The sequence below is a fragment of the Astyanax mexicanus genome, chromosome 2 (assembly GCF_023375975.1).
Source record: "Astyanax mexicanus isolate ESR-SI-001 chromosome 2, AstMex3_surface, whole genome shotgun sequence".
In the NCBI taxonomy this organism is placed as follows: domain Eukaryota; kingdom Metazoa; phylum Chordata; class Actinopteri; order Characiformes; family Acestrorhamphidae; genus Astyanax; species Astyanax mexicanus.
In genome coordinates, this window is record NC_064409.1 from 45,743,167 (window position 1) to 45,770,279 (window position 27,113).

Genomic DNA, 27,113 nt, shown 5'->3' on the forward strand with positions numbered 1-27,113 from the left:
TGGAGGTGGACTTTTTAACAGGGGTGGCAAATTTGCCATGACACTTGTTTTTCAAAAAAATGTTCAGAACCTGAGTTTTTTTAGTGCTCATCGGTGTGCACTTTTTGGGCAGAGAAGATTTTATTAAAAATTATTTAAAACATCCCATTCGTGCACTTTACTGTTCATAACCAATCACTGACAACTGTAGCACAAGTCAGAGTTTAGCCCAAATCATCAGTGTAAAAAAAATACAACGTACATCCGAATAATAAATATGTGCCACTACGAGTGGTGGCTTCTATTAGTTAGCCATTTTTACCCATGCACTCATATTGACTAAGCCACTCCCGTAAACAAAGGGTGGGAGAAACCCAAGAAGAATGTGAAGCCCTTCACCTTCACAGATCAAGACTGTACTAAAACAGTCTATAGAGGCAGAGTTTGATATCAAAAATACTTTTATTCACAATTATCAGAACACAACAATAAATAAAAACAATGAATCTCTTCACTGAATTGGTTGGCACTGACAATTCCTGGGCTCTAGCACATGAACACCAGTTTCAGAGGGAATAAAGCAAAACCAAAATATGGATCCACAAACCCCACAGTTTAGCAACACTACACTGCACACCACACCAACCAAACAAAAGTGGGGAGGACTAGCTTGGATCCTTTCTTTGGTAACTTCAAAAATAGTGTTCAACAAAACACACTAGATAAAAAACCCACAAGTGTGGCAGAGTATTAATTAAAAAAACAAAAACAAAACAACCCCAAACGTTACTGAAACCAATGAAAAAGGAAAATAAACTAATTAAATGTAACCCAAAAAAAAACTAAAGAACCACAAAATCCAAAACAAAACTTAACTACTACAATAAATTATGCACAGAATCATAACCAGAAAACAATGAAAAAAAAGAAAACAAACAAAAAAAAACTGCAGAAAACTAAAGCAATCAGTAAAGAAACTGTAAATAAAGCAATACAGAAATTATATAAAAAAACAATAAAGGACCATCAAAAAACAGAAGAGAACCAACAACTTTTAGCCATGCGCACGTCCTGCCAAGACACACATAGTTATTCAAACATTTATTTACTTATTTATTTGCTCAACCAACTTTAAAAAAGTACATACCCTTGCCATCTTGACACATCCTCTCGGCACATGGAGGGAAAAGGAAAATCAGGAGCACCCCAGCCTTCTTGTGAACTTTGGACAATGAATACTAAATACCAGTTAAAAATTTAAATTTACTACAACCCAAATAATGCAATGCTTAAGGTATTTGGAGTTTTGTAAAACAAGAGCAATTCAATTTTACAATTGTGTACAGCCACTGCAATACCCAACATACCTTTCTCCTCCCACTGTATGACGTGAGTCGAGTGAAACCAGCAGCACCTGCCCAAAACAGTTCTCTGTTCTGCGTCTCCACTCCTCTCACACGTACCCCAACAGTGGCTTAATCTTTAAAAACTACACTACCCAGGAGCACCTACACAACACAATCACTTCATAAGATCAGCCAGAGATCACAGGTTAAGTCAGGGCAGGACTGTTAATCTGGCCCACCAGGACGCTGATTTTTTTTTCTTCTTTTTTTTTCTTCTTTTTTTTTCTAAGAGACCGGCCCACAAGTTAGAGGGGGCGGCCAATGCACATAAATTACAAGTCGGTTGTGCTCCGCTAATTATGAGGGGCCGGTCTAAACCAAAAATGCCAGGGCCGTTTTTTGTGTAAAGCTGCTACAAAATACTAAAGTTAAAAATAATACCTTCTCTTGATGCTGTTGCCCAAGCACGTAATGGAGGCCAGTGCTCACCCCACTAATTAGCTCACCTGCAGCTCCCCTCTCCACCGTCTTTTTATTCTTGAATATAAAAATATTTTTTCTTATTTGGCTACAAATAAGTGAATAATGTTGTCAACGTGCATTTAACGAATGAGAGCAAAGGAGAGGACGGGGTTGGATGTGAGGCGGGGTTGGATGTGAGGCGGGGTTGGATGTGCAAACCCACCTATGGCGAACCGTCACAGTGCGGGGTTCAGCTCACAGGCGAGCTGCAGCCTGAAAGCTTTTCCACTGCAGGGGCAGGAGGGTTGGCTGGTTCTGACCCCTTATCTTAACAATGCTTTTAAACTAAAACACAAAACGGAATAATACATTCTCCATTCAATATTACATATTCTGTTTACAAACATGATTTTCAAATTCTTGATATCAACCATAGACTGTGTATAGCTGGACAGAGCATCGTCTCTCAAAAGTGAAGCCACCACAGGTCGGGTGCCCCCTGCTGTTCGGCTGCAGAAAGCTGTGTAACTCCACCCATCCCCATAGGTTTCAATGGCAAAACAGACAACTCTCAATCACGTTTTTTTCTAATATACTGTAATTCTACCTCCTTTATTTAAATGCAACAGCTAGTGTAACCTCTGCTTATATTGTCAAATTTTTATATTCCCACAGAATTCGCAGAATTCGTTTTTAAAACGTTATTCAGCTCTATTCAAAAAAGGTGTGGTTATTGTAAAAGGGCTGCTTATGGGCGGGACCATTAACAGACCGTCAGCTCCGTTCAGCCCCGCTCGCGAGGCAGCCCTCAGCCCACAGTCTTTCTCCCTCCTCTGGTCTCTACTGCGCAGAATCGGGTATCAGGATCGCCAACATGACGGAAGATTTTGGCTTCATTTTCATTGAAGGAATGGGAACAGCGACACGGCGTCCATCTTTTTTTACAGTCTCTGATATCAATAGTAGTCCTCTCGTTTGCAAATTTAAAGTTCGTGGTTATCGATTATACTTTTGGTTCTCAAAACATTTGACCCTATTTTGACGCCATAGTTATCTGTGGTCCTCCAGTCCGCTGAGCGGCGCACTGAGCGCGGGTCTGTTAGTGGGAGTGAAGCGCTCGCTGCTCGTCTCTGTGTACTGAGAGAGATCAGGAACAGCCAGCAGCGCCGCAGTCTGAACGGTACTGTCGCTTTATTTATGTGAATTTAATGGAAATGCGGGGAGTTCAGATAAAGATAAAAGTAACGATAGCTTTGGGTAGTTAATGAAATACTGAACAAATCGGAATTCACCGCTGAGTGGGGTTTCTGAGGGTTTTTCTCTGGTTACTCACTGAGAACCAAAAGTTGCTGCTTCATGCTCGCTCTCCACTCTGAGTGCGAGCGGCTAAGCTAGCGAGCGAAAACACAGTGCAGCCGGGCTGGTGTGACGCTTTACACAAAATAAATGGAAGTAGAAGTGCTAAACCATCTGCAGGAATGTTAAAATAGGTTTAGGAATCACTCCAGTGAGCATTAAAAGGTGTAGCTGTATGCGCTTTATCATTGTAGTTGGTTGAAGCTAGTTAGCCAGCAGCCTGTTGAAATGCTTGCTAGGTAGCTAAGCTAGCTGTGGTAGCTGACTAGTTACTTTCTGTTTCTGTTTTCTCTGTGTTCTCTGTGGATTAAACACGGCTGGGTTTATCTTATAATTTACAATATTTTGTCTTCATCCTCTTCTTTATCCAGCTAGAAGCTAGAAATTTGAAGTGTGGGAAAATCGTGTGGGCAGGATTCGTATCTTGAGAGGTCGCAATGGTGAGTATCTGCGCTTTACAATAGAAGAATTAAAATAGCAGGTTATCATTCTTATTGTTTTAAATTAACTAACATTATATATAAACACTTTTTGTCACTGTTATGTGAACATTTTGAGTAATTTAAATCTGGCAGGTGTATTTTAGCTACCTATTGTAAAGATATTAGATGAGCTCTCCATTTAAAGCTAAAGCTTTTTTTTCTCCTTAAAAATTGACATAAATAATTTTGTATAAATTGTAATTCCTCATATATCCTCTTTTTAGAAATATGTGTTGCTAGGAGGGATGTCTCGTTCTGGAAATTCTGGGAAGATATTGATATCTTTTTTTATTTATTTTTTTTATTTTATTAGTTCTTTGTTTAACCAGGCAAGACATTAAGAACACTTTTTATTTACAATGACAGCCTGGCGTTCTGACATTGCACGTAAATATTTGCCAATGCATATACCAGTATACTTATTTGTAACTTCCAGAGAGAATAGACACCCTGGTATAACCTTAGAAACAAATGTACTATTACCTTCCATCACATGCATGCTAACAATAAAATAAAATAAAATCTGATTTTACAGTTATTTAGGTAACTACAATTAAACCTTTTTTAAATAAACAGGTTAATTAGAATTAATTGAGTACCTTGGGCAATGTCACTGTCAGTGTCAATGTCAGCATTTTTTTTTTTTATTACAGTCTCGAAGATATGATTCAAGAACCACCATCTTCTCCCCTGAAGGTAATTTTAATTCACATTACTGAGGAGCACCATAGTATTCACCTGAAATATAATATAAATCACTTAGCAACACATTACCGACCACCTGGAACCATGTAGCAGCAGTTCAGCTACTGACTGTAAGTGAAATCCATTTTAGCTATGCAAACATTTCACATTGCCTTTAGGAAGTTCACTTTTCTAGTTAAAACAGTGATGTTAAAAATTTAGACAGTATGAGAAATTGCAGTGTTTGAAACTTGCAGTCTTTAATATTGCATTTGTAATATAGATTTTTTATATCTTTCTTAATACATAATGTTTGTCTTTATGTACTTTTTGGTGTCTGTGTAAGGGGTAATAGTGTTTATTTTCCTATCACACTTTTTTTTTTAAACAGGGCGCCTGTATCAGGTAGAATATGCCATGGAGGCTATTGGCCACGCAGGTACCTGTTTAGGAATCCTTGCCAATGATGGTGTGCTGCTGGCGGCAGAGAGGAGGAACATTCACAAGCTGCTGGATGAAGTGTTCTTTTCAGAGAAGATCTACAAACTCAACGAGTATGTGGTTAAAAATTCAAATACTTTGTTTGCTTGTCCTGCTGATGATTCATTTAGGGGTTATTTATGAGGTTCTACAGCTACCCCGTTTTTCAAAAAAATTGTAAATTGGAATTTATTTTAGTTTGCATTGCTTTATTCCTGTTTCACATGCTTTTCTGGAGAATTTACACAAGATTCAAAAAACAGTCATATGCTTTTTAAGTTTACAGTTTAAAAAATTGTTTAATTAGTTTTGCAGTCTATCAGTAGTAAGTGACAATTGTTGTGGATTTTTACTTCCTGATTTGTAATATAGGGTAATAATGACTAAAACTAAAGGTGGCGTAATCTAATGGTACGCTGACCTTTTTGCCATGTTAATGCCATTTTAAGACCTAATAGTTTTAGGATTCTGAATTATTGAGGCTTTCTAGGATTTTGTCATAACAATCAAAAATGCTTTGTTAATGGTAATCTTATTTTGTTGTGTTGCAGAGACATGGCCTGCAGTGTAGCAGGAATCACATCTGATGCCAATGTCCTCACTAATGAACTAAGACTAATTGCACAAAGGTATGTGAAGCCAGTATTACATCATTTAAAATCACATTTATTTTGGATTTTACTCACAGAACCTTTTTTTGTATTTTTTTTTTAAACTAGAGTACTTCCAGTGGTAAAGATAAGTTTGTCTGTGTATTTTTATCCACAGGTATCTACTTCAGTACCAGGAGCCTATTCCCTGTGAACAGCTGGTTACTGCACTCTGTGACATCAAACAAGCTTATACACAGTTTGGAGGTACTGTTATAGCTGCTCTACACACTCATCTGACTCTTTTATTGCTTTATATTCTGACTTCATACAGGAACATGTATTCTTATTTTATATGAAAGATTATTATATTAACATTGCTGATGCTCTTATGTGCTATAAGGTAAAAGGCCTTTTGGTGTGTCTCTGCTGTACATGGGCTGGGATAAACACTATGGCTTCCAACTCTATCAGAGTGACCCCAGTGGAAACTATGGAGGCTGGAAGGCTACCTGTATCGGCAACAACAGTGCAGTAAGTGGATGTTCCGGGCTTATAGCAGCAGTAATTTACACAGACATATTTGTCTGCTTTTGTTGAAAAATCTGGATAGTAAACTAGTTATGTTTCTAAGTGTTGTTTGCCATAACACAGTGATGAGGGTTATTTGCAAGAACAAAAACACTTATGTAGGCATTGCTCTAGATTTTGGAAATTTGTCTGAAATGACTACAGTTTGAACCAAAAGAACCAGCCAGCATTTGGTCCAACCAAAAGAGGTGGTCTCTGTTCATATCTATTGAACCATCGTCCGGGTTCGTCTGCAACATGAAAACAGTTCTAGATGGTTAAGATTTTTAAAACAATAATGGAAGTTTAGGCTGTCTTTAAACAATTCAGAGGGAAAAAAACAAAATGTGTTGTGCTTTTGGCTCCCCTTTTGTTTGCAGGTGCTTCATGCAGCAGTATGGACTTACACTGGGAATTAATTTGTGTACTGTAACAGTAGATTAACCCTTATTTATATACAGATAAGTAAAGGGGAGTCAAATTCTGACAGAGTAAGAATTCGCCACAACACCTGGCAAAGATACTCGCCAAACTCATAACCAGTTAATTTTAGGTACAGAGAGACGCAGCACACTTTAGTCAACCCACTAAACTGCAGTCTGGAGCCAAAACTAACCGAACCAAATGTATACAGTGTAAAAAAAAAAAAAAAAACTTGGACACTTTGTGAAAACGCACCAAGGTAGACTTTGACAGGTAGAGGTGATTGGGCAAACTGGTCTACAAGCTGACCATGCTGACCATGTTTTTTTTTTCTGCGGGGCAGTCACTTTTAAAACATTATTATTGCTGGGGAAAAACCTGACCATGTGCATCATGGGCAAATGTTACCGTGAAAAAGAAGTATTATTCGTAATGTCAATATGAACATCAAAGTCAACCAGCACTGATCATCTTAATCCAGAACATCTATATCATGCATGACACTGCTCCTGCCCTACGGCTCTAAGTTCATGTGTATATTATGGAACATTTGTTTTTTATTTTTTTCTGTCAAGTTTTGTTGCAAATGTTGCGTCAATGTGAATTTTTGGACCTAATTATTTGCTTTGAACCGTGAACCGGTACTAAAGAAGTATTACACTCTTCCCAAACCTTTTTTTTCTGGTGAATGTTTTTAACTTTATTCATTTTAACTGACTTAATATTAGCATTTAAATAACTTTTCCTGCCAAAGAAAAGATTCATAGATCATCAAGCACATTTAAATGATTGCATTTATATTCTTTAGACAATTTACAGTATAGAGAATAATCACTGTGAAAATACACTGCTTGTAGTAATTCAAAGTCCTGAGCAGTAGGGGGTGCCAAAGCTCTTAATTTTAATTCGCTTGCCTTGCGCTTTAAGTGTACATTCAGGTTATGTCAGAATGTGAAGCACATGCTTGTTTTTATATTTTAAAACATGACAATTCAGATTAATAGCAGCGATTAGGCCCAGAGTTCAGGTTTTGTTAAAAGAAACTCTTGACAGCAAGAGATCAGTTTATATATATATATATTTTATTGTCATAAGTTTGATGTGTTTGTGCTTTTCTGTAGGCTGCTGTGTCGATGCTGAAGCAGGATTTTAAAGAGGGTGAGATGACCCTTTCTTCTGCCCTCGCCTTGGCCGTCAAAGTTCTCAACAAAACCATGGACGTCAGCAAGCTCTCTGCAGAAAAAGGTGTGTGTCTGCTTGTGTGTCTGCTTGTGTGTCTGCTTGTGTGTCTGCTTGTGTGTCTGCTTGTGTGTCTGCTTGTGTGTCTGCTTGTGTGTCTGCTTGTGTGTCTGCTTGTGTGTCTGCTTGTGTGTCTGCTTGTGTGTCTGCTTGTGTGTCTGCTTGTGTGTCTGTGGCACTTGAGGAATGGAAAAACAGATACATTACACTGATTAATTGAGAGAGGCTGGCACTAAAGCATGAGAATGAATTATTCATGGCTTTCTGTGTCTGTCTGAACCCTAGGCTGTTAGTTCTGACTCCACTCATTGGAAAACATCAGAACTTGTTTGAGAAGTGTAATATGAGCTTTCTCTTATGTCTGTAATAGAAAGCATGAAGAGTATTTAGTGGATACACAAATTTCTATTATGTTTGTTGCCCTCATTAAAATCGCCATGAAGGCATATCACACTGTTAGTTTTGTCAGGTAGCTAAATGTTTGTGTTGATGTTCATTAAAGTACTGACATGATTTAAGAAGTATTTGGCTCCTGTCCATGCAATGAACACACATGGTCCTATAATGTGTGAGTCATTCACACGTATATGATTTATGTATTTTGTTTTTATTTGTTTTTTTTTTGTTTGTTTTTTTGTTTGTTTTTTGTTCTGGGTTTTAACACCTTTCCACAAAAAACACACATTTCACTAAACAATTGTTCTCCGACTTAAGCATGCTTATACAAGCATTTTTGTCTCTGTGTGGACAAATATATTCCCTCTCAGGGAGGGAAATCTGTTTTTAAGAATATCAGGATATGTGTTGCCAAACCCTTAGGCACACTTAAAGCCAGCCAGCCATATCCTAACCATGACGGATGTCTGTGTCCCATATATAAAAAAAAAAACACGAGTCTTTTCTTCTGCTCCTGTTCTTTTGATTAACTGTATGATTTGTTGTCTTCCTTTTCTTGTGTGTGTAGTTGAGATCGCCACATTAACACGAGAGAATGGAAAAACCCGAATCAAGGTTCTGAAACAGAAGGAGGTGGAAGAGTTGATCAAGAAGCACGAAGCAGAAGAGGCCAAGGCAGAAAAAGACAAGAAAGAGAAGGAACAGAAAGAGAAAGACAAATGAGAACCTACACTTCCTCTTTTCTATTAAAAACATAAAGTAGCTTTGGATTCCTGGATTGTTCCAATCAGTCTGTCCTTTTGTCTCTTGTTTTCTTTAATAAACACAAAACACAAGGTAATGCGAGTGTGGACGGCTTATTGTTTTTCTAAATGCAGTGCATGGGTTCAGTGATGACCCTTTAAAAGGTGTTGCCTTAAAGCAATGCAGGTAGGATAAGGTTCTGGATCAGCATTAGGTATCAGGTTCTATTAACTTACAGGAGGTTGAGCGTGTTGTTGAATAATAGATAAAAAAATTAAAAAGCATTCTCCTGGAAGGCACTTTGCCCTTCACACCACAGTTAAATAACATTAGGTTCCCAGGGGTTTAGTGTTGGCTGTGTTTCAAGTGTCCGAGTTTTATTTGATTCAAATTTTTAAAACCATTTATCATTTTCATTCTACTTCACAATTATATGCTACATTGTGTTGGTAAACCACTTAAAAACTCTAGTAAGGTAAAAAAAAATTGAAAGTTGAAGGAGAATGGATAATTTTGCAAGCCTCTATAAATAAAGCGTATATTACATTATATGCCCGTCTTGAAAAAAGACAGTGCTGGCATACCTTAATTCAAGTATAATAGTAAAATAAATGTTTCTGTCCACGGTGCATGGAAACATTAGGATCCTGTGAGATAAAAATGTGGTATTATTGTGGTATTCAAATATTATATTTAATTGGGCTGGTTGGTGGTGGTAGTTATAATATAGTGCATAGGTAATGTAATAATGCATAGGTAAGGTGTAAACAATTGTAAATATGTGGCAGTAATGAACCTCCTCCACATATGTAAGTAAACGGCAAATTAGGTATTTTGTAAAAAAAAAAAAAAAAAAGAATAATAAGCTATTATTATTAAATAAGAGTAATAAGCTATTTTAATACACTAATTTAAGTGTTTAGACAGAGACAGTGCAGACAATACTTTCTAAAAAATTTAATTCAACTTTTTAATGTCTATGTCAGATGCTACTGTAGGCATGGCCAGTTTTTACCCTGAGGGTTGGACAACAACAATTTTGCACTCGGGTGTAAAAAAAAATATTAATTTATCAAAGTGTTGCCATGGAAATACAGGAGTCACATGCTAAAAGTAGAGTTATGGGTTAGGTTGGCTTTTTGCCATTTTTTGATGTTGAGACAGTGGTATTAATTTAGTTTTTTAGTGGTATTACATTTCCTCATACCTGCAGATTCCCTGCTAACAATATTAAAGAAAACTGATTTCACTCATAAGGGAGACATGGTTGAGGCATGGAATTTTGTTGGAAGCTTATCCACAGAGTGGCTTCTAGTGGAATATAATTTGAGTCAGAATCTGCATCTGAATGGATATTTGGGATGCAGTATTAGTGGGGATTAGTCACTGACTCTTGCCAGGCCTAAACCCTCTCTCAGGACACCACAGGAATCTCTGGTTCACTGGGGAAGATTCTGAGAACGGCATGACTTTAATGTGCTGACTGCTGGAAACGAAAGTACATTACGTAAGGTCAGTGAAAGATTAAGGTCGGGGAGTAGCTCTTTCTTTCTCTCCTCTCAGAATTGTGGATTACATGGCCAGAAAGGGCATTTCTTTTGCAGGTTACATCAACGTTTGCACAGTAACCCGGCAACACAGTTATATATGGAGCTCAGGGCAGGTCCCTCAATGTAGAATACCAGTAAGGTTGTGGTGATGTAACCATTAAGTGCTGTGAGTGATTTTGAACATTTAAGTCTAGTTAATGTTAAACACTTTACTGCATTTGTGACAGCTGGCAGTGGGCTGAGGTCACGTACATACACTCCGTAATGTCCACTGGCACATACACGGTTAGTGGATGCAGCACAGGCATGCTTGTTCTAGCACTCCCAAAATAGAAAGACAGATCAGTGGCCGTGGCAGAGTGCCACAGCTCAGTTTAAGATCTGATTGGAAGACTGTATTGTCTCCTTGCCTGGAGATTGGAGACTGCGTCATAAAGAGAGTGCCCAGGGAACAGGCTCTGTTCTCCTGTACTATACACCGGTTTCAGAAATGCTGCCAAACCTAGGTCTTATTCATTTTATTTATTCATCATGGTCACAGGATTCATAGATTGACAGCTTTTATAGATAGACTTTGCTTTCAAAAAGAGTCTATAATGGAGTCAGCATTAGCCAGATGGAGAAACTGAATAATTTTTGTGTGTGTGTGTGTGTGTGTGTGTGTGTGTGTGTGTGAGAGAGAGAAACAGGAGAAACTCAAGATAATTTTTTTGTTTGTTTTATTCAGACAAAAAAAGAAAACGTTCAAGGTATACAAGTATGGATTGTCTTTTAATGATTCTCTTTTGACTATGTAAACAAAAATCTAAAATACCAGAAAAAAATAATCAAGATAAAACAAAAAAATTAATCTGATTGATCCAGATAGACAAAAATAAAATCTCAGAAGATGAAAAGAAATGTCCTCCAACAGCTTATTGTCATGGCTCAAAAGTAAATATGGAAACAAACGTAAGCGTTATATACACACACTCGCACTCACATGTGGAATCTAAAGCCCCCCCTAGCACTTTTACACCTGCAGCTGGATCCAAATCACAGCTGGCACATGGCTTCCACAGGCATGACCATGTAGGGTTGGAGATCCGATTGCTCCAGCTATGGGGAATGTCTTTCAATTCGAGCCGTTTGCGTTTATACCTTTCTTTTTTTTTTTTTTGCAAAGTGCTACCTCGGCTTATGGCCAGAGAAGTGCTTGCTTCTACACAGAAAGCAGTAAGTAACTTATTCCTGGAGCGATCTGGACATCTTGAAGTGAAACTTCTTGCTTAATTCTTTAAGTGGGGACCGTTTCAGGATCTTTGGCAATTGTGTTGCTAAGTTCGCTTAAAATGACAACGCGACATCTTAAAAGTGTGGGCTGCATCGCATACTGATGCGTCCCAAATGCACATCTGCTTGAATTACACGTGTACAGGTAAAGTGCTTACGTTAACGACCCCTCAAGAACTGAGGGAAGAAGGGTTGCTCTTTATTCTCCACTAGTTTGGTTACAGATGTTAGGATAAAGACATATGGTGGGAAGTGTCCTATCTAACTTCAGTAAGACTGGTGTGGATAAGCAGTCTACACTCAGTTTTAGCCTATGTGAGGGACTGGTGCAGAAACAAATACACTACAAGGCCATTTAATGGGTTGAGAGGACAAGAAATATATTTTTTAAAGAAGCACTCCCTATAAGTCTCTGGGCCACAGACCAATGTTTTCAATTCTTGAATAAATGTGTTTAGGAGTGTCTACGCCTCTTTCTTATTTATGGATGACAATATTATTGTGGTTTTAAGTGTGGAGTGTGGAGTGAGGCAATTTTTGTAAATGTAGCAATGATAATAATAGCAACAAAACTGAACTATATATTTGCTCAAGTTCAACTTGATCTACTCCTAGCCAAACCTGAACTTGTGTTGAAGGCCTCAGACAATCTTAGAAGCGGAACTTAAATGCAGCGCTGTGTCTTAGTGACTTAGTGTTCTCCCTGTGGCATTGCAGGTTTATCATTAATGAACAATTTACCGCTGAGCCTAATCGGGCGAGAGAACACATCATTGTTGCCAAGAGCTTTGAGCGATCCACCTCCACCTGGCTCAACATTCAACATCATGGCCTATATTCACCAAGCCTATTAGAATATGCATGCTGTCCTAGGATCCTAACATCCAAATGGCCGGTACTGTATGTAAAAAGAGACGGCTTCATCTTACATAAAACTTCTAACTTCTTGGGACATGCTTGATAAATAGGTTGTTACGCATTATCTGGTGAAAACTGAACTAAAGTGATCTATCTCATGCTTCCCCCATCCACCAGAACAGGGATGTGAAAAAGCCTTGCGAAGAACAATAAGGAATGGTGAGCAACAACAAAAGAGCAACGATTGCTGACACGCTACAAGGGTGACAAAAAGAAAATAATTCCTGCACTGTATGCCCACCCCTGACGCAAACATTGCGGGTGAAGGGCTTGCAATCTATACAAAAAAAAAAAAAAAGATTTTCCCTTATAGGATTCCCCTTACACTGCCTTCCCAGTCAATAGGTCCTGTCTAAGCAGAGCATAAGTAGAAAGTACAGACCTTGTATTCTGTGCAAACTAACAGGATATGCTTTATTTCTCTTAGCACCAACCAACCAAACAACCCCCAGCTGAAGAAAGACAGGCATGCTTGTGCACCGAGCGGTCAGCAACTCAAGTCAGTCCTAGCTTCCCACTTTCTCCATTCCAACTCCTCTGGCCCCCCATTTAAAAAAAAGTCAGTTTTTGGTGTGGAGGAGGTTCAAGAGGGATGGGGCACTGCCAGCGTTGTGGAGGAGGTTTAGGAGAAGAACAGAAGGCATAGTTGGGATGAGGGGGGCTTTTTCAGAGCAAGTAAGTGCGAGGAAGAAGTCATTCCTCGTCAGAGCTGCTGTCGTCCATCGAGTAGACCATGAAGAGGAGATCGGTTCGAGCCGGCACCAGAGGGTGACCGGGCTTCACCATCTCAAATCCCATATAGTGGAAGGTCCTTGTGATTGACACTACAGGGAACACAAAGAGGAGAAGTCAGTCACTGCTGAACATGATCGAGGGATGAACGAATACAGGATTTTTCTATTTTAAATACCCTCTCAATTAATCCATCAACTCCCTAACTTCAAAAATAACTTGTAATGTTTCTGACACTAGGAGAGAAATCACAGTCCATTCCATCTAGGAAGAGCATGGCCAATTGTGCTCTCTTGGGCTCTAGCTACTGATGGCGAATCAGCATGACCAGAGATAACAGCTTGAAGTGTAAAGTAATGAGAAATATACCAATATAAATATACCAGCAGTTAACAAGACTGCTTGGATTAGCTGACAGTTATTCAATCATAACCTAAGCAAATTAGTTGTAAGACAAATAGTTTGTGAAATTAATATGATTGTTACACCATTGTGTATCCATAATGCTTCAATTAAAAGACAACAAATGTAATACATTTTAAGATGCATATCCTTCAACCTGTCAGACTGTTGCACTAAATTTGTGCCCTAAATGCGACACTGATAGAAATGGAAAAAGTGGAAAAGAAAGGCTCTTACATCGATCCTCCCTGGTTTTGTAGAACCACAGGAACACATAGCTGACTTTTAGCCTCTCCTCTGCGAACTCCAACAGACTGGTAAGCCTGCAGCACAGAAAGACAGAGAAAGACACAATGATGACGCACGCAAGTTTTACATAATCACTAACTTACATAATAATGCAGGGGCAGCTGCCGCAGAGCTAAATTAGCCGCTTGCTACCGCTGCTGGCCACTCAGGCTGCCCAGAATCATGTGCTCACCACACAAGCCCTGAAGGTGATTTAAGAAGTCTGAACTACTGTTGGTTATGAGACTCACCTTCTAACAAGTATAAATACAAAAGCTGCATTTATGTTCACAGAAGACAATGGGATCCGGAGCCTCTAAATTAGCTGACCCTCACCCTGACCCACACTGACACGCCAAATGTCACCAGACTAGGGACTTAAAGAACCCTGTCTGAGTTACCTGTCTGTTCGTATAGACAATTCTAGCCTGATGTCCCTGGCAACAATCATTGCCACCTACAGAGCTGTCCACTATGAGTGGTATTATCTAAACTCTAAATGCTTCAAATGGTTCATAAATGACCTTGGTAGTATGGTAGTAGCAATACTGCAGAATATTCACAGCTGTGCAGTTAGAATAGTACATACCCCTCTTTGCTGCCCTCTGGCAAATCCCCGCTGGGGATCTCCAGATAGAGGCAGTCACCTGCCAGCACCGTGTCCCAGCAGGAGAAACGCCGTTCACACAGCTGGTACTGGAAGTGCAGAATAGGGGGCGCTTCACTTGTTGACTCTGTCTGAGTCACAGTCAACCTGTCGTCCTAAAGGGAACAAAAACAGCGATCAGACTGATTAAAACACGCACATTTACCCACATCCATATATTTGGCAGAGCAAATCTTTACACATGAATAGATAAAGTTTAGCACCGTTAAAAAGAAGTGTCCAGTGGCATTGGGAAGAGAAACAAGTATTTTCCATCTTTATCTTTGCTCAATTTATTTAAAAGTACTGCAGTTCAGCCATTTCTGGCCTGATAATCTCTACTTCACCACATGCAACAGCATACAAAAAGGGACACTGGATGAACACACTTAACTTATGTTTAGACACACGCATCCCAAACAAATGAGCTCTTGTTTGGATGAGGCAAAAAGACAACCAATAACCATCTGCTTTGACAAAAGGCCCTTTCACAGGTGCAAGTAAGCAGTGTGGGTCTGACCCTCTGAGCCTTCCAAGTCTGTCACATGTCTGAGCACAGGCGCTGGTGACCATTACAATCCAGCAAAAACACAAACAATAAATAAGTCTACATATTATATACGGATAACATGGTTGAAATGACCCTAAGCGTTTAATACAGTTCAGTAATATTTAGACTTCTTTTTTTTCTGATCCATTTTATTAGCTATAGGGCTGGGCCTTTGTCTTGACAAAGTAAAAGATAATTTATACGATTATTTTAGATTAGGTCTGCTCTGTATCTAATTACCCTTACTTTGTGGATGCAGGTGTTGCATATAAAGAACTAATATTCACAGTACATTCATGTATTCTCTACATGAGTCTCCCTACAAGTATTTACTTGCTGTTAACTCTGCGTTTGTGGATGCATGGTGGCTAGCTCGCACGTCCTGCATCTGTTTGATGTGTTGGTTGTGCAACACATCAAATTCTTATCGTTAGTCAAATGGTGTTGCAATATTCGTAACTAATAACCATAATGTACATCAAGGCAAGGGTGTCAGAAATAAATAAGATTTAAGTGTAAAGCTGGTTTTAAATATAAACAGTGCAGAACAGATTGTGCTGGGTGGCAAGAGTTAAACAGGATGCAGTAAACAAGGAAGACAGTGCCTTCCTGTGTTATCTATTTACAAGCATGCCTGCTGCATCATCAAGCATTACTTGCTATAAGTAGCCCAAGTCAGAAGATGAGCATTATGATGAATCACAGATTTCCACTGAGTGTGCTGTATGCATGCTGACCAAAGATGTTCCTCCTGTTAAGGGTTTGGACAAGTCACGCAAATAATTTTATCAACAATTTAATTGTGTCTCTATAACAGCTGTACAAAACTATTAAAGGGAAGGCCCATCTGTTGATACTGTGTAGTTGCTAACAGACAAGTTTGTTACTCAGGAATGCCATACTGTGACTCATTTATACTCCCTTTACAAATGAAAATGAATACATTCCTTAACCATTGTAATCATCTTTGCCCACATATTTCTATTCATCCTTTACACCGGCAAAAATGTTCAGATATAGATCCATTAGAGGGCAGGTTAACACCAGAAGTGTTAACGCATTGAGAAGTATGGCAATAGTGGACGAGGTCATGATAATGTAAGTACTATAAAAAAGGTAGAAGTGTAAATGGTTCTAAACTAAATGTAAGTGGTTCCATCCATATACACTACCGTTCAAAAGTTTGGGGTCACGCAAACAATTTTGTGTTTTCCATGAAAAGTCACACTTATTCACCACCATACGTTGTGAAATGAATAGAAAATAGTCAAGACATTGACAAGGTTAGAAATAATGATTTGTATTTGAAATAACATTGTTTTTACATCAAACTTTGCTTTCATCAAAGAATCCTACATTTGCAGCAATTACAGCATTGCACACCTTTGGCATTCTAGCTGTTAATTTGTTGAGGTAAGCTGGAGAAATTGCACCCCACGCTTCTAGAAGCAGCTCCCACAAGTTGGATTGGTTGGATGGGCACTTCTGGCGTACCATACGGTCAAGCTGCCACCACAACAGCTCAATGGGGTTCAGATCTGGTGACTGCGCTGGCCACTCCATTACCAATAGAATACCAGCTGCCTGCTTCTGCTGTAAATAGTTCTTGCACAATTTGGAGGTGTGTTTAGGGTCATTGTCCTGTTGTAGGACGAAATTGGCTCCGATCAGGCGCTGTCCACCGGGTATGGCATGGTGTTGCAAAATGGAGTGATAGCCTTCCTTATTCAGAATCCCTTTTACCCTGTACAAATCTCCCACCTTACCAGCACCAAAGCAACCCCAGACCATCACATTACCTCCACCATGCTTAACAGATGGCGTCAGGCATTCTTCCAGCATCTTTTCATTTGTTCTGCGTCTTACAAACGTTCTTCTTTGTGATCCAAACACCTCAAACTTGGATTCATCCGTCCACAACACTTTTTTCCAGTCTTCCTCTGTCCAATGTCTGTGTTCTTTTGCCCATCTTAATCTTTTTCTTTTATTAGCCAGTCTCAGATATGGCTTTTTCTTTGCCACTCTGCCCTGAAGCCCAAAATCCCGCAGCCGCCTCTTCACTGTAGATGTTGACACTGGTGTTTTGCGGGTACTATTTAATGAAGATGCCAGTTGGGGACCTGTGAGGCGTCTGTTTCTCAATCTAGAGACTCTAATGTACTTATCTTCTTGCTTAGTTGTGCAACGCGGCCTCCCACTTCTTTTTCTACTCTGGTTAGAGCCTGTTTGTGCTGTCCTCTGAAGGGAGTAGTACACACACGTTGTAGGAAATCTTCAATTTCTTAGCAATTTCTCACATGGAATAGCCTTCATTTCTAAGAACAAGAATAAACTGTTGAGTTTCAGATGAAAGTTCTCTTTTTCTGGCCATTTTGAGCGTTTAATTGACCCCACAAATGTGATGCTCCAGAAACTCAATCTGGTCAAAGGAAGGTCAGTTTTGTAGCTTCTGTAATGAGCTAGACTGTTTTCAGGTGTGTGAACATGATTGCACAAGGGTTTTCTAATCATCAATTAGCCTTCTGAGCCAATGAGCAAACACATTGTACCATTAGAACACTGGAGTGATAGTTGCTGGAAATGGTCCTCTATACACCTATGTAGATATTGCACCAAAACCAGACATTTGCAGCTAGAATAGTCATTTACCACATTAGCAATGTACAGAGTGTATTTGTTTAAAGTTAGGACTAGTTTAAAGTTATCTTCATTGAAAAGTACAGTGCTTTTCCTTCAAAAATAAGGACGTTTCAATGTGACCCCAAACTTTTGAACGGTAGTGTATGTAAGCTTTGTAAGATCGTGCACCACTACAGAAAAAATGACGCAGAATATGGACAGAACGCTCCATCTGTGTCCATGTATATGGACCACATTAAGCATGAATGAGCCTTAAAGGTGTTAAGAATGTTGTTAGAAGTATGTTAGAACCTTATAGGATGCCTCAAATAAGGGTGTAACAACTGGAACACACCACAAAATTACATTAGAAACACTGCATCATGGATAAGCCCCTCGGTCTCTTCTCAGGGTCTTATGAATCATCTGTCCTAGAAACCACAGTCAGCGAATCAGATGTTAGAGTAAACTGGGCACCTGACCGTGAGGGAGGACGGCACAAGCCACGCTCACATGACGTGGCCCTTTATTAAACAAGCATATAAATAAATATAGGATTTAGGCTTTATTTTGTTACAGGGTAACAGAGTAGGTACTAATTTTTTAAACCCTTGGAAAAACACATAATTAAAGCTTTTTGTAAAATACGTTAAATATGATTGTATTAGAATATGAACAAAAGGAACCCATTCAAGGTATACTTGTATAAAGTCACAAACATTGTGAAAAGCTGTGTTTAGCTTAAATAGTTGGACAACTTCATAAGAACAGTGAGCAATATTTATGTGAGTGTGGGGGGGCTCATAAGCTCATTACCATTGCCACAAATATATATATATATATATATATATATATATATATATATATATATATATATATATATATATATATATATATATATATATATATATATATATATATATATTATATATATATATATATATATATATATATATTGTTGACTTATCTATTGACATTTTTGGACAAAGAGGTGCATGTAATTGTTTTACCTTGTGAAGTGGCACGCTCAGAGGGAGATCCCTTCCAGTCCCTCGCCCACCCGGGATCTTCGTTAGTGGGTGAGGGGCATCAGGAGCACCACAGAGGCCCTGGAGCCTGCTGCCTGGAGCAGTGAAGTCTGGCGCCTACCAGAGAAGAGCTAGACAAAGAGACAGTGGAAAAAAATGTCATCAATGCTGATGAAAGTAACACCTGAGGCAATTCCTTTAGCAGTGTGTTATCTTGTCTCTGAGAACATTCATAGAACCTGGTGGTTATCGCACTGTTAGGACAAATATTTTTGCTGCATCCAACAGTAACCCAGGCGCATTTACACAAGCAAGAGCAGCAACACCCTGCTGCCACATCTCTCACCTTCTGTATAGCACCTCTTCACTTCTCGAACACTTCCTCTTACCCTGTAGCACCCAGCCACACTCTAATAATTCATGCTTGCAGAGTTTGGCACTGTGGATGGCCATGAGTCTAGTACTAGCACATCATGCCAAATGTATGATGCCCTGCATGCCAGTGCCAATGCCTCAGAGGCAGCTCCAAAGCACTTCCAAGCTCTACATTCTCCTGCTGTTCTTTCACTTTTCCAAGGCTTATCATCAGGACCTCAAACACCCTGGAAAGCCCTGCACTGTGTCCAAAGTGTTAAAACTATTGTCCAGGCTGCTGCTATCGCACCAGTACATTAACAATGGGCCCCCTCCTTTGATAAGGAGCTGAGAGTACTTTACACAAACATAAGCATGCTGAATGCACTTCTCACTGCAAGTGCTGAATGTAGGACACCAAATATAGGCTAATAAGCGAGGAAAGGAGTGGGTCCAAAAATATTCACCCTCACCGAATGCTTAAACAGGAACAACAGCAGAGCCCATTCACTCTATAGAAAGGGAGTGTTGATCTAAAGCCAACTTTTGTTTCCCAGCACATGATTAATTACGCTCAGTGTAGACTGGGCTAATCTGACCCGAGATCAGCCAGCTCTGAGCTTTGTGCTCTGCATTACCGATCGCTCAGCTCAGTGTCAGAGTGCCAGACGTTTTCCTTTTTAGACAGATGCCCCAGACTCAGGCAGTAGAGGGAAATGAGAGCAAAGCACTGGTGCTTAAGAGACACACTCATTACAAAACAAGCGCGTGATCTGTAAACACGTCTCTAAATAGCAGAGCAGCTGGGAACTAGCATCACTGCTGGTTTGGGTTACAGCTCTGGGTTTCAGAGCCAGAAATAATAGTTATCAGCTGCTCCTCACGACCTGCAATGATAGGTCACATTCCCTCCAAGTCGTCCGAGCCACATTCAAACCACTTGGCCTGTGATTAAAATCTGTTTATGCAAAGAGAGTTGAGCAAAGTTGACACCACTCTCAGCCTCGTCTGGTGCAGCAGGATCCTGTGCGCTAACTAAAGTCTGAGAGACTGTATTATACACAGAAACAGCAGCTACTGAAGCCAGTAAACCTTAAGAGATGCTAAATTTGGTCAGGTTCTGAGAGGCTATCTGAAGTCTAGTGGTGAAGGAAAACAAGTCTTTTAAAGCTTTGTGCTTGTTTTGGAGGTAGTAGAGCCAGTTTGTGCTGCAGGGAAGGGAGGAGCTGCACATTTGCTGCTCTGGCAACCTGACAGGTAGCCACAGCGACCCAATCTGCAAAGAGACCACATCAAAGCTAGAGCAGACCAGGCTGATGAGGTGGAAAACAAACATATTACGCTGTGCAGACTCACACTGTCTTTCAGGGTCCCAGTCGGTGAGATGATCTCTGCCTGTAATCTGCATCTGTTCTAAAATGCATTCACTTGCTCTTGTTTTTTTTAGTGACGATATTTATATATAGACTAAACAGTGTGCTTGGCCAGTAACTGGTGTGAAATAAAAGGCTCCTCAAGGCCACTCAAAAAATTTTAATATAAAAGTAAAAAATGGAAGAGAAATTCATCCATTTAAATTAATATTTAGACATCAAAACTATAATATAAAAATGTCTAAATATTCTAAATAAATAAACGAGTAAATCAACACACTGGATAATTTGTGTTAATGGTATCTTCTTACTAAGTAAACACAACAGGCAATATTGAGGTGAGAAAAAAAAAATTTCTTATACTGTACAAAATTTGATAATGTATTTTTGTACAATTGTATTAAGCCTGGGCTCTTCAAAATAAACAAGTGTTCATGACATTAGAGGTCAGCAGCTGATACACCCCCGCCCCTACCACCAGAGCACCTGAACTGTACGGTTTTCCCCTAGTTCTGCTTATAGAGCTGCAAGTGATTGAAATGCCAGCTTGTTTTGAAAGGCAACACTCTCGAACTCTGACATTCACACCCCTGCCCAGCCCTCTTCTCAGTAGTGCTGGCACAGACGTTTAAGAAAAACACTCTTCCAGCTGTGTCTATGCTAATATGCTCCTGGTCAGAAAGGGAAGAATAAATAAATAAATGAGAAATGGGCAGCAGTAAGCTAGAACTTAACTGCAAGAACTCATGCTTTTACCTTTCCATGGCCATGCTTGATGGACGGACAAAATTGCTGCAGCAGATGCTTCATTTGCATACACTGCTGTTGTGTTATTTCACTTTCTGTTTTATGACTTATAAACTCAAACAGCAATACAAAACCCTGAGGCGAGGTCATGCAAACTTACCTCTAAATAAACTTAAACACAGAGAGGCCTGTAAGCACTCGCGGAGAGAGGAAGTTTGCTTGAATGTTCACAATCATAAGTGGGTTTTGCACTGAGCACTCATTGCACTTTATTTGCGCTTTATTTGCGCAGTAATTATCTGTGTTGAATGCCACACTGACCAAGGTTACTACGAAGAGCAAGTGTGTGTGTGCAAATGAGAGACAGAGACACAGAGGCCGGCAGACAGCCAGGAAAGGTTCAGCTCCAAAACAGGAAACCAAGAGTCTTCCAGGAAAATAGGGCTCAGCTACAGAGGGGCAGCCATGGCAGGGGGCTTGCCAACCTCTCCAATGAATGGCAATGTTTTTGGATATCCTTGACAAAAGACATTAGACAAATGTTTCCTGCATTGCAAATGAACTCTGAACAACAAAAACAAGTCCTGAGTGACATCAAGAAAGCAGAGCATGCTTTTGTTGCTGGAGGGACACAGGAAGACCCTTTATAAAAGTGAGGGATCACGTCTCACGTCTTTAGAGATTCCATAACATTTTTTTTCCAGATCCTGGGAATTTAGCCAAGTAATTAGATTTAAAGGCAAAACATGCAGCATGTATGTAGAGGCAGGACATAATGTGAACCATGTGTGTTTTTTGTGTATGTGTGTGTGTGTGTGTGTGTGTGTGTGTGTGTGTGTGTGTGTGTGTGTGTGTGTGTGTGTGTGTGTGTGTGTGTGTGTATTCTGACATTATGGCTAATTGGAACGTTTCACACATGGTTAAGAATATCTTGAATATTGTGAACAGTCACACTTTCTCGCATCTTACAGAGGGTTATTTTTTTTAAGGTGTAAAAACAAAGCATTTTGCCTTTTGCCATACAGTATAGTATGAAACTTTTTAGAAATGTTGTATAAAACAAATCTATTAAATGCACCAAAAGGAAAATGTGGTAAAACAAAACCACATTAAATGTAGACTTCAATTCAAATTTGGCAGTTAATTAAATAGCTTAAATCTACTATGTCTCTGTTTTTACCAGAAAGAAAAAAAACTGATTGAACACTGAACATCTCAGCAGACACACCAAAAACAGACAAAAATTATATATATATATATATATATATATATATATATATATATACACATTATATATATATATATATATATATATATATATATATATATATATATATATATATATATATATATATATACACATTATATATATATATATATATATATATATATATATATATATATATATATATATATATATATATATATATATATATATATATATTAGGGGTGTCACGATTCTCTAAATCCTCGATTCGATTTCATTTTCGATTTGAGGGTCACGATTCGATTCGATTCTCGATTTTCTTGTTTTTTTTTCTTGTTATTATTTTATGCCTCATAAAATTTAAATAATATATTTATTATTATTATTATTATTATAAATATTATAAATATTATTATTATTATTTATTAAGATATATATGGTAATGCCATCTAGTGACTTTTTTTGGTAGCAACAGTGTGCACTATTAAAACAAGCAGTTTATCAGAGCTGTGTGTGGATGGCTGGTGAAACTGCTCATTACATGAAGCTGCAGTTCTTCATCCAACCACTAGCAGCAGCAGCACAAGCCCCGCTCTCTTCACTCAGTCACTACTTCAGTACAGCCCAGCCACGGGCTACAGAGCTCAGCCAGTCCGTTTTTACTGTTTCTGTAAAGAAATAAAGGTTTTAACCCCACTAACCGGATAATACAGCTCACTACAGTTCATCTTTCAGCCCAAGCAGCTAACAGCAGCAGGTTAGAACAGCCGACACGGAGGCACTGCTCGGATTACATTAGAAACAGGTCAGTTAGCGCGCTGCTAACCTCAGGATGTTTATAACTACGGAGTTTAGTGGACACACCACGGCCGCCAGGTAAGTCTTTTAAAGGCTACTGAAGACTATTAAAGGCTATTAGAGTGTAACCCCTGGCTCCCAGGGGTTACAAGAGGTTATTGAAAGCATTATTGGGGGGCAGAAATCAGTACAGGCTGGTTAGATAAGTGATGTGGGTATTGTCTTATAAATATTTACACATAACTTATATCTCTCCTGAAAAGCTTTTATTTTAGTCAGAAACACGCTTGTGTTTACTTTATCTGAGAGAAAGATGTTTTTTTAATTCAATGGAAAGCAACAGGTGTAGTCAATTATAAGTTTAAGATTTTTAATCCACCTCACTGTGATCTATAGTCAGTGTTCTCAAGTCACACTGACACACGCATTTCAGCGAGTTCACACGCTCTCACCTGCGCGCACCCACCCCTCCGTTAGATACAGATACAAAACCTGCGCGCCCAACCCCCGCCCCCCCTCCCCCGTTGGACAGATAAAAACAGTGATCACACTCCCGCCGACTGCGCTCATGCAGTGGCTATCTCTATTTAAATGAATAGGATGCGCTGTGTTGGTGCCGCGCCATTTGCGTAGCGCGCTGCGCTATTTGCGTAGCGCGCGCGGGAGGGATCGTCGATCCTCTTTTTGACTTCGATACTCGAGATCGTGACCTCATTTCGATTCGATTTCGATAAAATATCGAGATCGTGACACCCCTAATATATATATATATATATATATATATATATATATATATATATATATATATATATATATATATATATATATTTTTTTTTTTTTTTTTTTAAACAACACAGTATGTAATCTCTGATCTGAGATACATTCTTTACGTAATTCGTTTTTTTTAATCCAGCTCAGGTAGAGACATCCTAGCATTCCCTACCAGGAAACCTTAATCCTTCTCTTACATCAGATCAAGCACTGTTTTAACTTGGTTGCTTAATATGCGGACACATTTATTTCTACAATTCTTTTGGAGCTTTTGGATCGCTCAGCAAGGCATACTTTTTGTTTCGGAGCTTGAAGGATGTTAAAAGACATACACAGACCCTGAAACCTGCCGAACCACGTTTGCTCAAGCTGTGGAAATGTCTCGAAAGTCGTAGCCCTGAGGTAATGTAATGTAATGGCTGCCTGATGGAGGAGCTGTTTTTCCCCTCAGATGATGGAAGCACACAAACAGACACAGCAGCAGATCAGCTACCTGACCTGTATCGATGTACAAACACTCATAATGAACAGCTGGGGACCTGTCTGCTGTGTTCCCGCTGAACTTGAACATCAGTCCAGGACAATAGTCTGTACAGTCTGCACTGAGAGCAGTGACCCTGCAGGAGGCCGGTCCCTCATGTTTAAGCTATTCATAGCTCTGCTCCTCCGCAGCGGCTTGTTCTCTGCTGTTCCTCCCCAAAGCCGATTAAATCGGAGGTCGAGTCAGAGAGAACTGATAACACCGCGACCGTCTGTGGACCAGATTTAGCTATCGGGGCTATCCATCAGTCTCAGACCAGGGTGACGGAGCGAGGCTATGTACCGCGTCAGGCCCATCATCACCGGCCCGATACGGCACCCACTGCGCGCGCTATACTGAGGTCACTAGAAGGGTTAAAACAGACTAAAAACGTGACTAAGGAGAAACGAGCCTGTGAGAATCAGAGCAGGGTGATGATAGGTTCACAAACCCAACATCTTACTTTTTACCAAAAAAATCCATCTTATCAGAGTGTTTTAAATTCATTTCTGGGTAAAACCGATGTAACATTAGTCGGACAATTACTAAACAACGTTTAGGTTAGGTGAAGGCTGAGGAGCACATCCTGTAAAACAGTGCACGTAAACAGCGTAGGGCACCAGACAGTATACTACAGACAGTATTTACTGCATTCTAATTAACTTACAGATATCAGCTACGAAATGTGCACACTAATAATTTAAGACCCAGATACAGAACTATAAGATAATATCCTCATTGCAACTCTATCAAGTCATATTTTACCATTGACTTACCATTGAAAATTTCTCTAAATCTTACCCACGTATAATTACACTTTTACAACAAGTAGTAGTGAATGTAATCCCAGAAATCTAGCTACAACTGCAGCCAATTCTAACTAGTAAGAGTCCACCCAAACAGCAAACGTATGATGAACCAACGTTTATTTTTCCTTCTTTTTCTTTAATCTCAGTTGTCAGAACTGCTTTATTCGTGAGCATCGATCTTGTTGATGCAACGTTATGGTTTTATATTTAATTTTACAAACATGCCCATCTCGTCTGTATTCTATTCTGTATTGCGATCTTGCAGTTTAGGAAGTAACATGTAAATAATAACAATAACTACATTTTCACTAAAACACTGCGCGTAGAAGAGCTCTAATCATTCAAAACGTTTAAATAAACGTTGATTCAATCCGAACCTAGCCGATGCCCATTAGGCAAAATGAAATAAAGGTTGTGATTCTATCATCAACAATAAATGATGTAAGGCAACAACAACAAAAAAAATAACGTTTACTGAAATGTTTGCAATCAGTGTTCGTCCACATTCCTGCAAAGAATTCTGACTAGTTCAAATTTAGAATAGCAGAAACCTGTATCACTGATATGTACGGTTTAGATCTATTTTTACTCTCTAGTTACCAGCACCTACACTGTGTTTATTATAGCGGCCCTGTGCTGCAGGATACTCAATCGCATTCACAAACAAGTCGCTCACAATTTGTGCACGTGATGCACAGCGCTATTAAAACACAGGGGAGGCTAAATAAAGGTGTTGTTCAGCAGGTTATAGGTCATATACTTAGCTAAACCTCTTAAATGTATCCGAGCCGAGCGCTGTTCTCACCTCTCCTCGGTGTCGCGCATGATCTCCGCGGAGGAAAAGATGGGTTTACTTCTCGTCTGACAACCAAAACAGTGACTATTTAACAGAAGCTCAACGGAGTAGTTCACCATCCGTAAACGGATCAGACCAGAAGAAAATGGGTCTGTTTAGCGCTTTAAAAACAGGACGAGTCTCCACAGAGTCACCGTTCTCAGTGCGGCTCTATGTGAATGAACAGCGGACTGACCGAGCGCACTTTATACACCCGCGCAGAGCATTGTGGGAAAACAGCAACAGCAACGAACCAGAGCCCGTTTATGGAGAGCCTCCCCACTTTCTGTCTCCCCGTTAGAGCAGAGCATGACTTCACACCGGTAGAGGGAGCCCGCGAGAGAGTCCAAAATGAATGGGGTGAATAGAGCTAACCGGCTAAAAACCCTAATCAAAAATAGTAGTTAACTAATTGTGCAGGATATTCCTTTATTTTCGAAAAGTAGAATAAAGTTATTTGCTAAAAAGGTAAAGTAAATGTACCAGAAAATGTAGATCTTTTTGCGTCGGACGAGTTTAAAAGAGTAATGGCGCTAGCATCACTGCGACTCTTACTGTGAGCTGAGTTACAGTCAGAACACGTTTAAAAGACTAGTTTTAAAACTTTTAAATTTATGTCTTCGATACTGAAACATTTTGTGTTGTCCTGTGTTGAGAAAATGAGCACAATTATCAGAATAACACTGTTCAAACATTTATGAACTATGATTTCGCTCATTTGATCCATATGAACCCATTCATTTCAGACTCTTTCGGTAGCGCCCTCTAGTGCCTAACAAACCCGGAGGTGCTTCCTAAGTGGGTATTCTCCTCTGTAGATATTCTTTAAACAAACATCGATGAACAAAAAGAGCGTTAAAGAAATAATAATAAAAAAACACACAATATTTAACATAGCCTGCTACATTCTATGTCAGATGTTCACCTACACATATATAATGTA

At 39.3% G+C, this 27,113-nt stretch overlaps 2 protein-coding genes across 2 annotated transcripts; one reads left to right on the top strand and one right to left on the bottom strand.

Moving 5' to 3' along the window:
* Positions 1–2,623: 2,623 nt before the first annotated feature.
* Positions 2,624–8,848, top strand: psma4 (proteasome 20S subunit alpha 4). The gene is made up of 9 exons (XM_022671630.2): positions 2,624–2,967; positions 3,515–3,583; positions 4,279–4,321; positions 4,701–4,863; positions 5,341–5,418; positions 5,558–5,646; positions 5,783–5,913; positions 7,494–7,617; positions 8,576–8,848. Exons 2-9 carry the CDS (start codon positions 3,581–3,583, stop codon positions 8,728–8,730), a joined length of 786 nt encoding a protein of 261 aa, XP_022527351.1. The 5' UTR covers positions 2,624–2,967; positions 3,515–3,580; the 3' UTR covers positions 8,731–8,848.
* Positions 8,849–12,918: 4,070 nt separating this feature from the next.
* oaz2a (ornithine decarboxylase antizyme 2a) lies at positions 12,919–26,351 on the bottom strand. Its single transcript, NM_001292010.2, is given in 5 exon segments — positions 12,919–13,315; positions 13,863–13,948; positions 14,503–14,675; positions 18,739–18,887; positions 26,141–26,351. Coding segments are annotated over 5 exon segments (648 nt in total). The 5' UTR covers positions 26,251–26,351; the 3' UTR covers positions 12,919–13,184.
* Positions 26,352–27,113: the final 762 nt, after the last annotated feature.

Excerpts from the sequence above, each read along its gene's own strand:
- psma4 (XM_022671630.2), top strand. Across the intron at positions 4,864-5,340 it reads AAGATCTACAAACTCAACGA|AGACATGGCCTGCAGTGTAG; the intron begins GTATGTGGTTAA and ends GTTGTGTTGCAG. Across the intron at positions 5,647-5,782 it reads AGCTTATACACAGTTTGGAG|GTAAAAGGCCTTTTGGTGTG; the intron begins GTACTGTTATAG and ends ATGTGCTATAAG.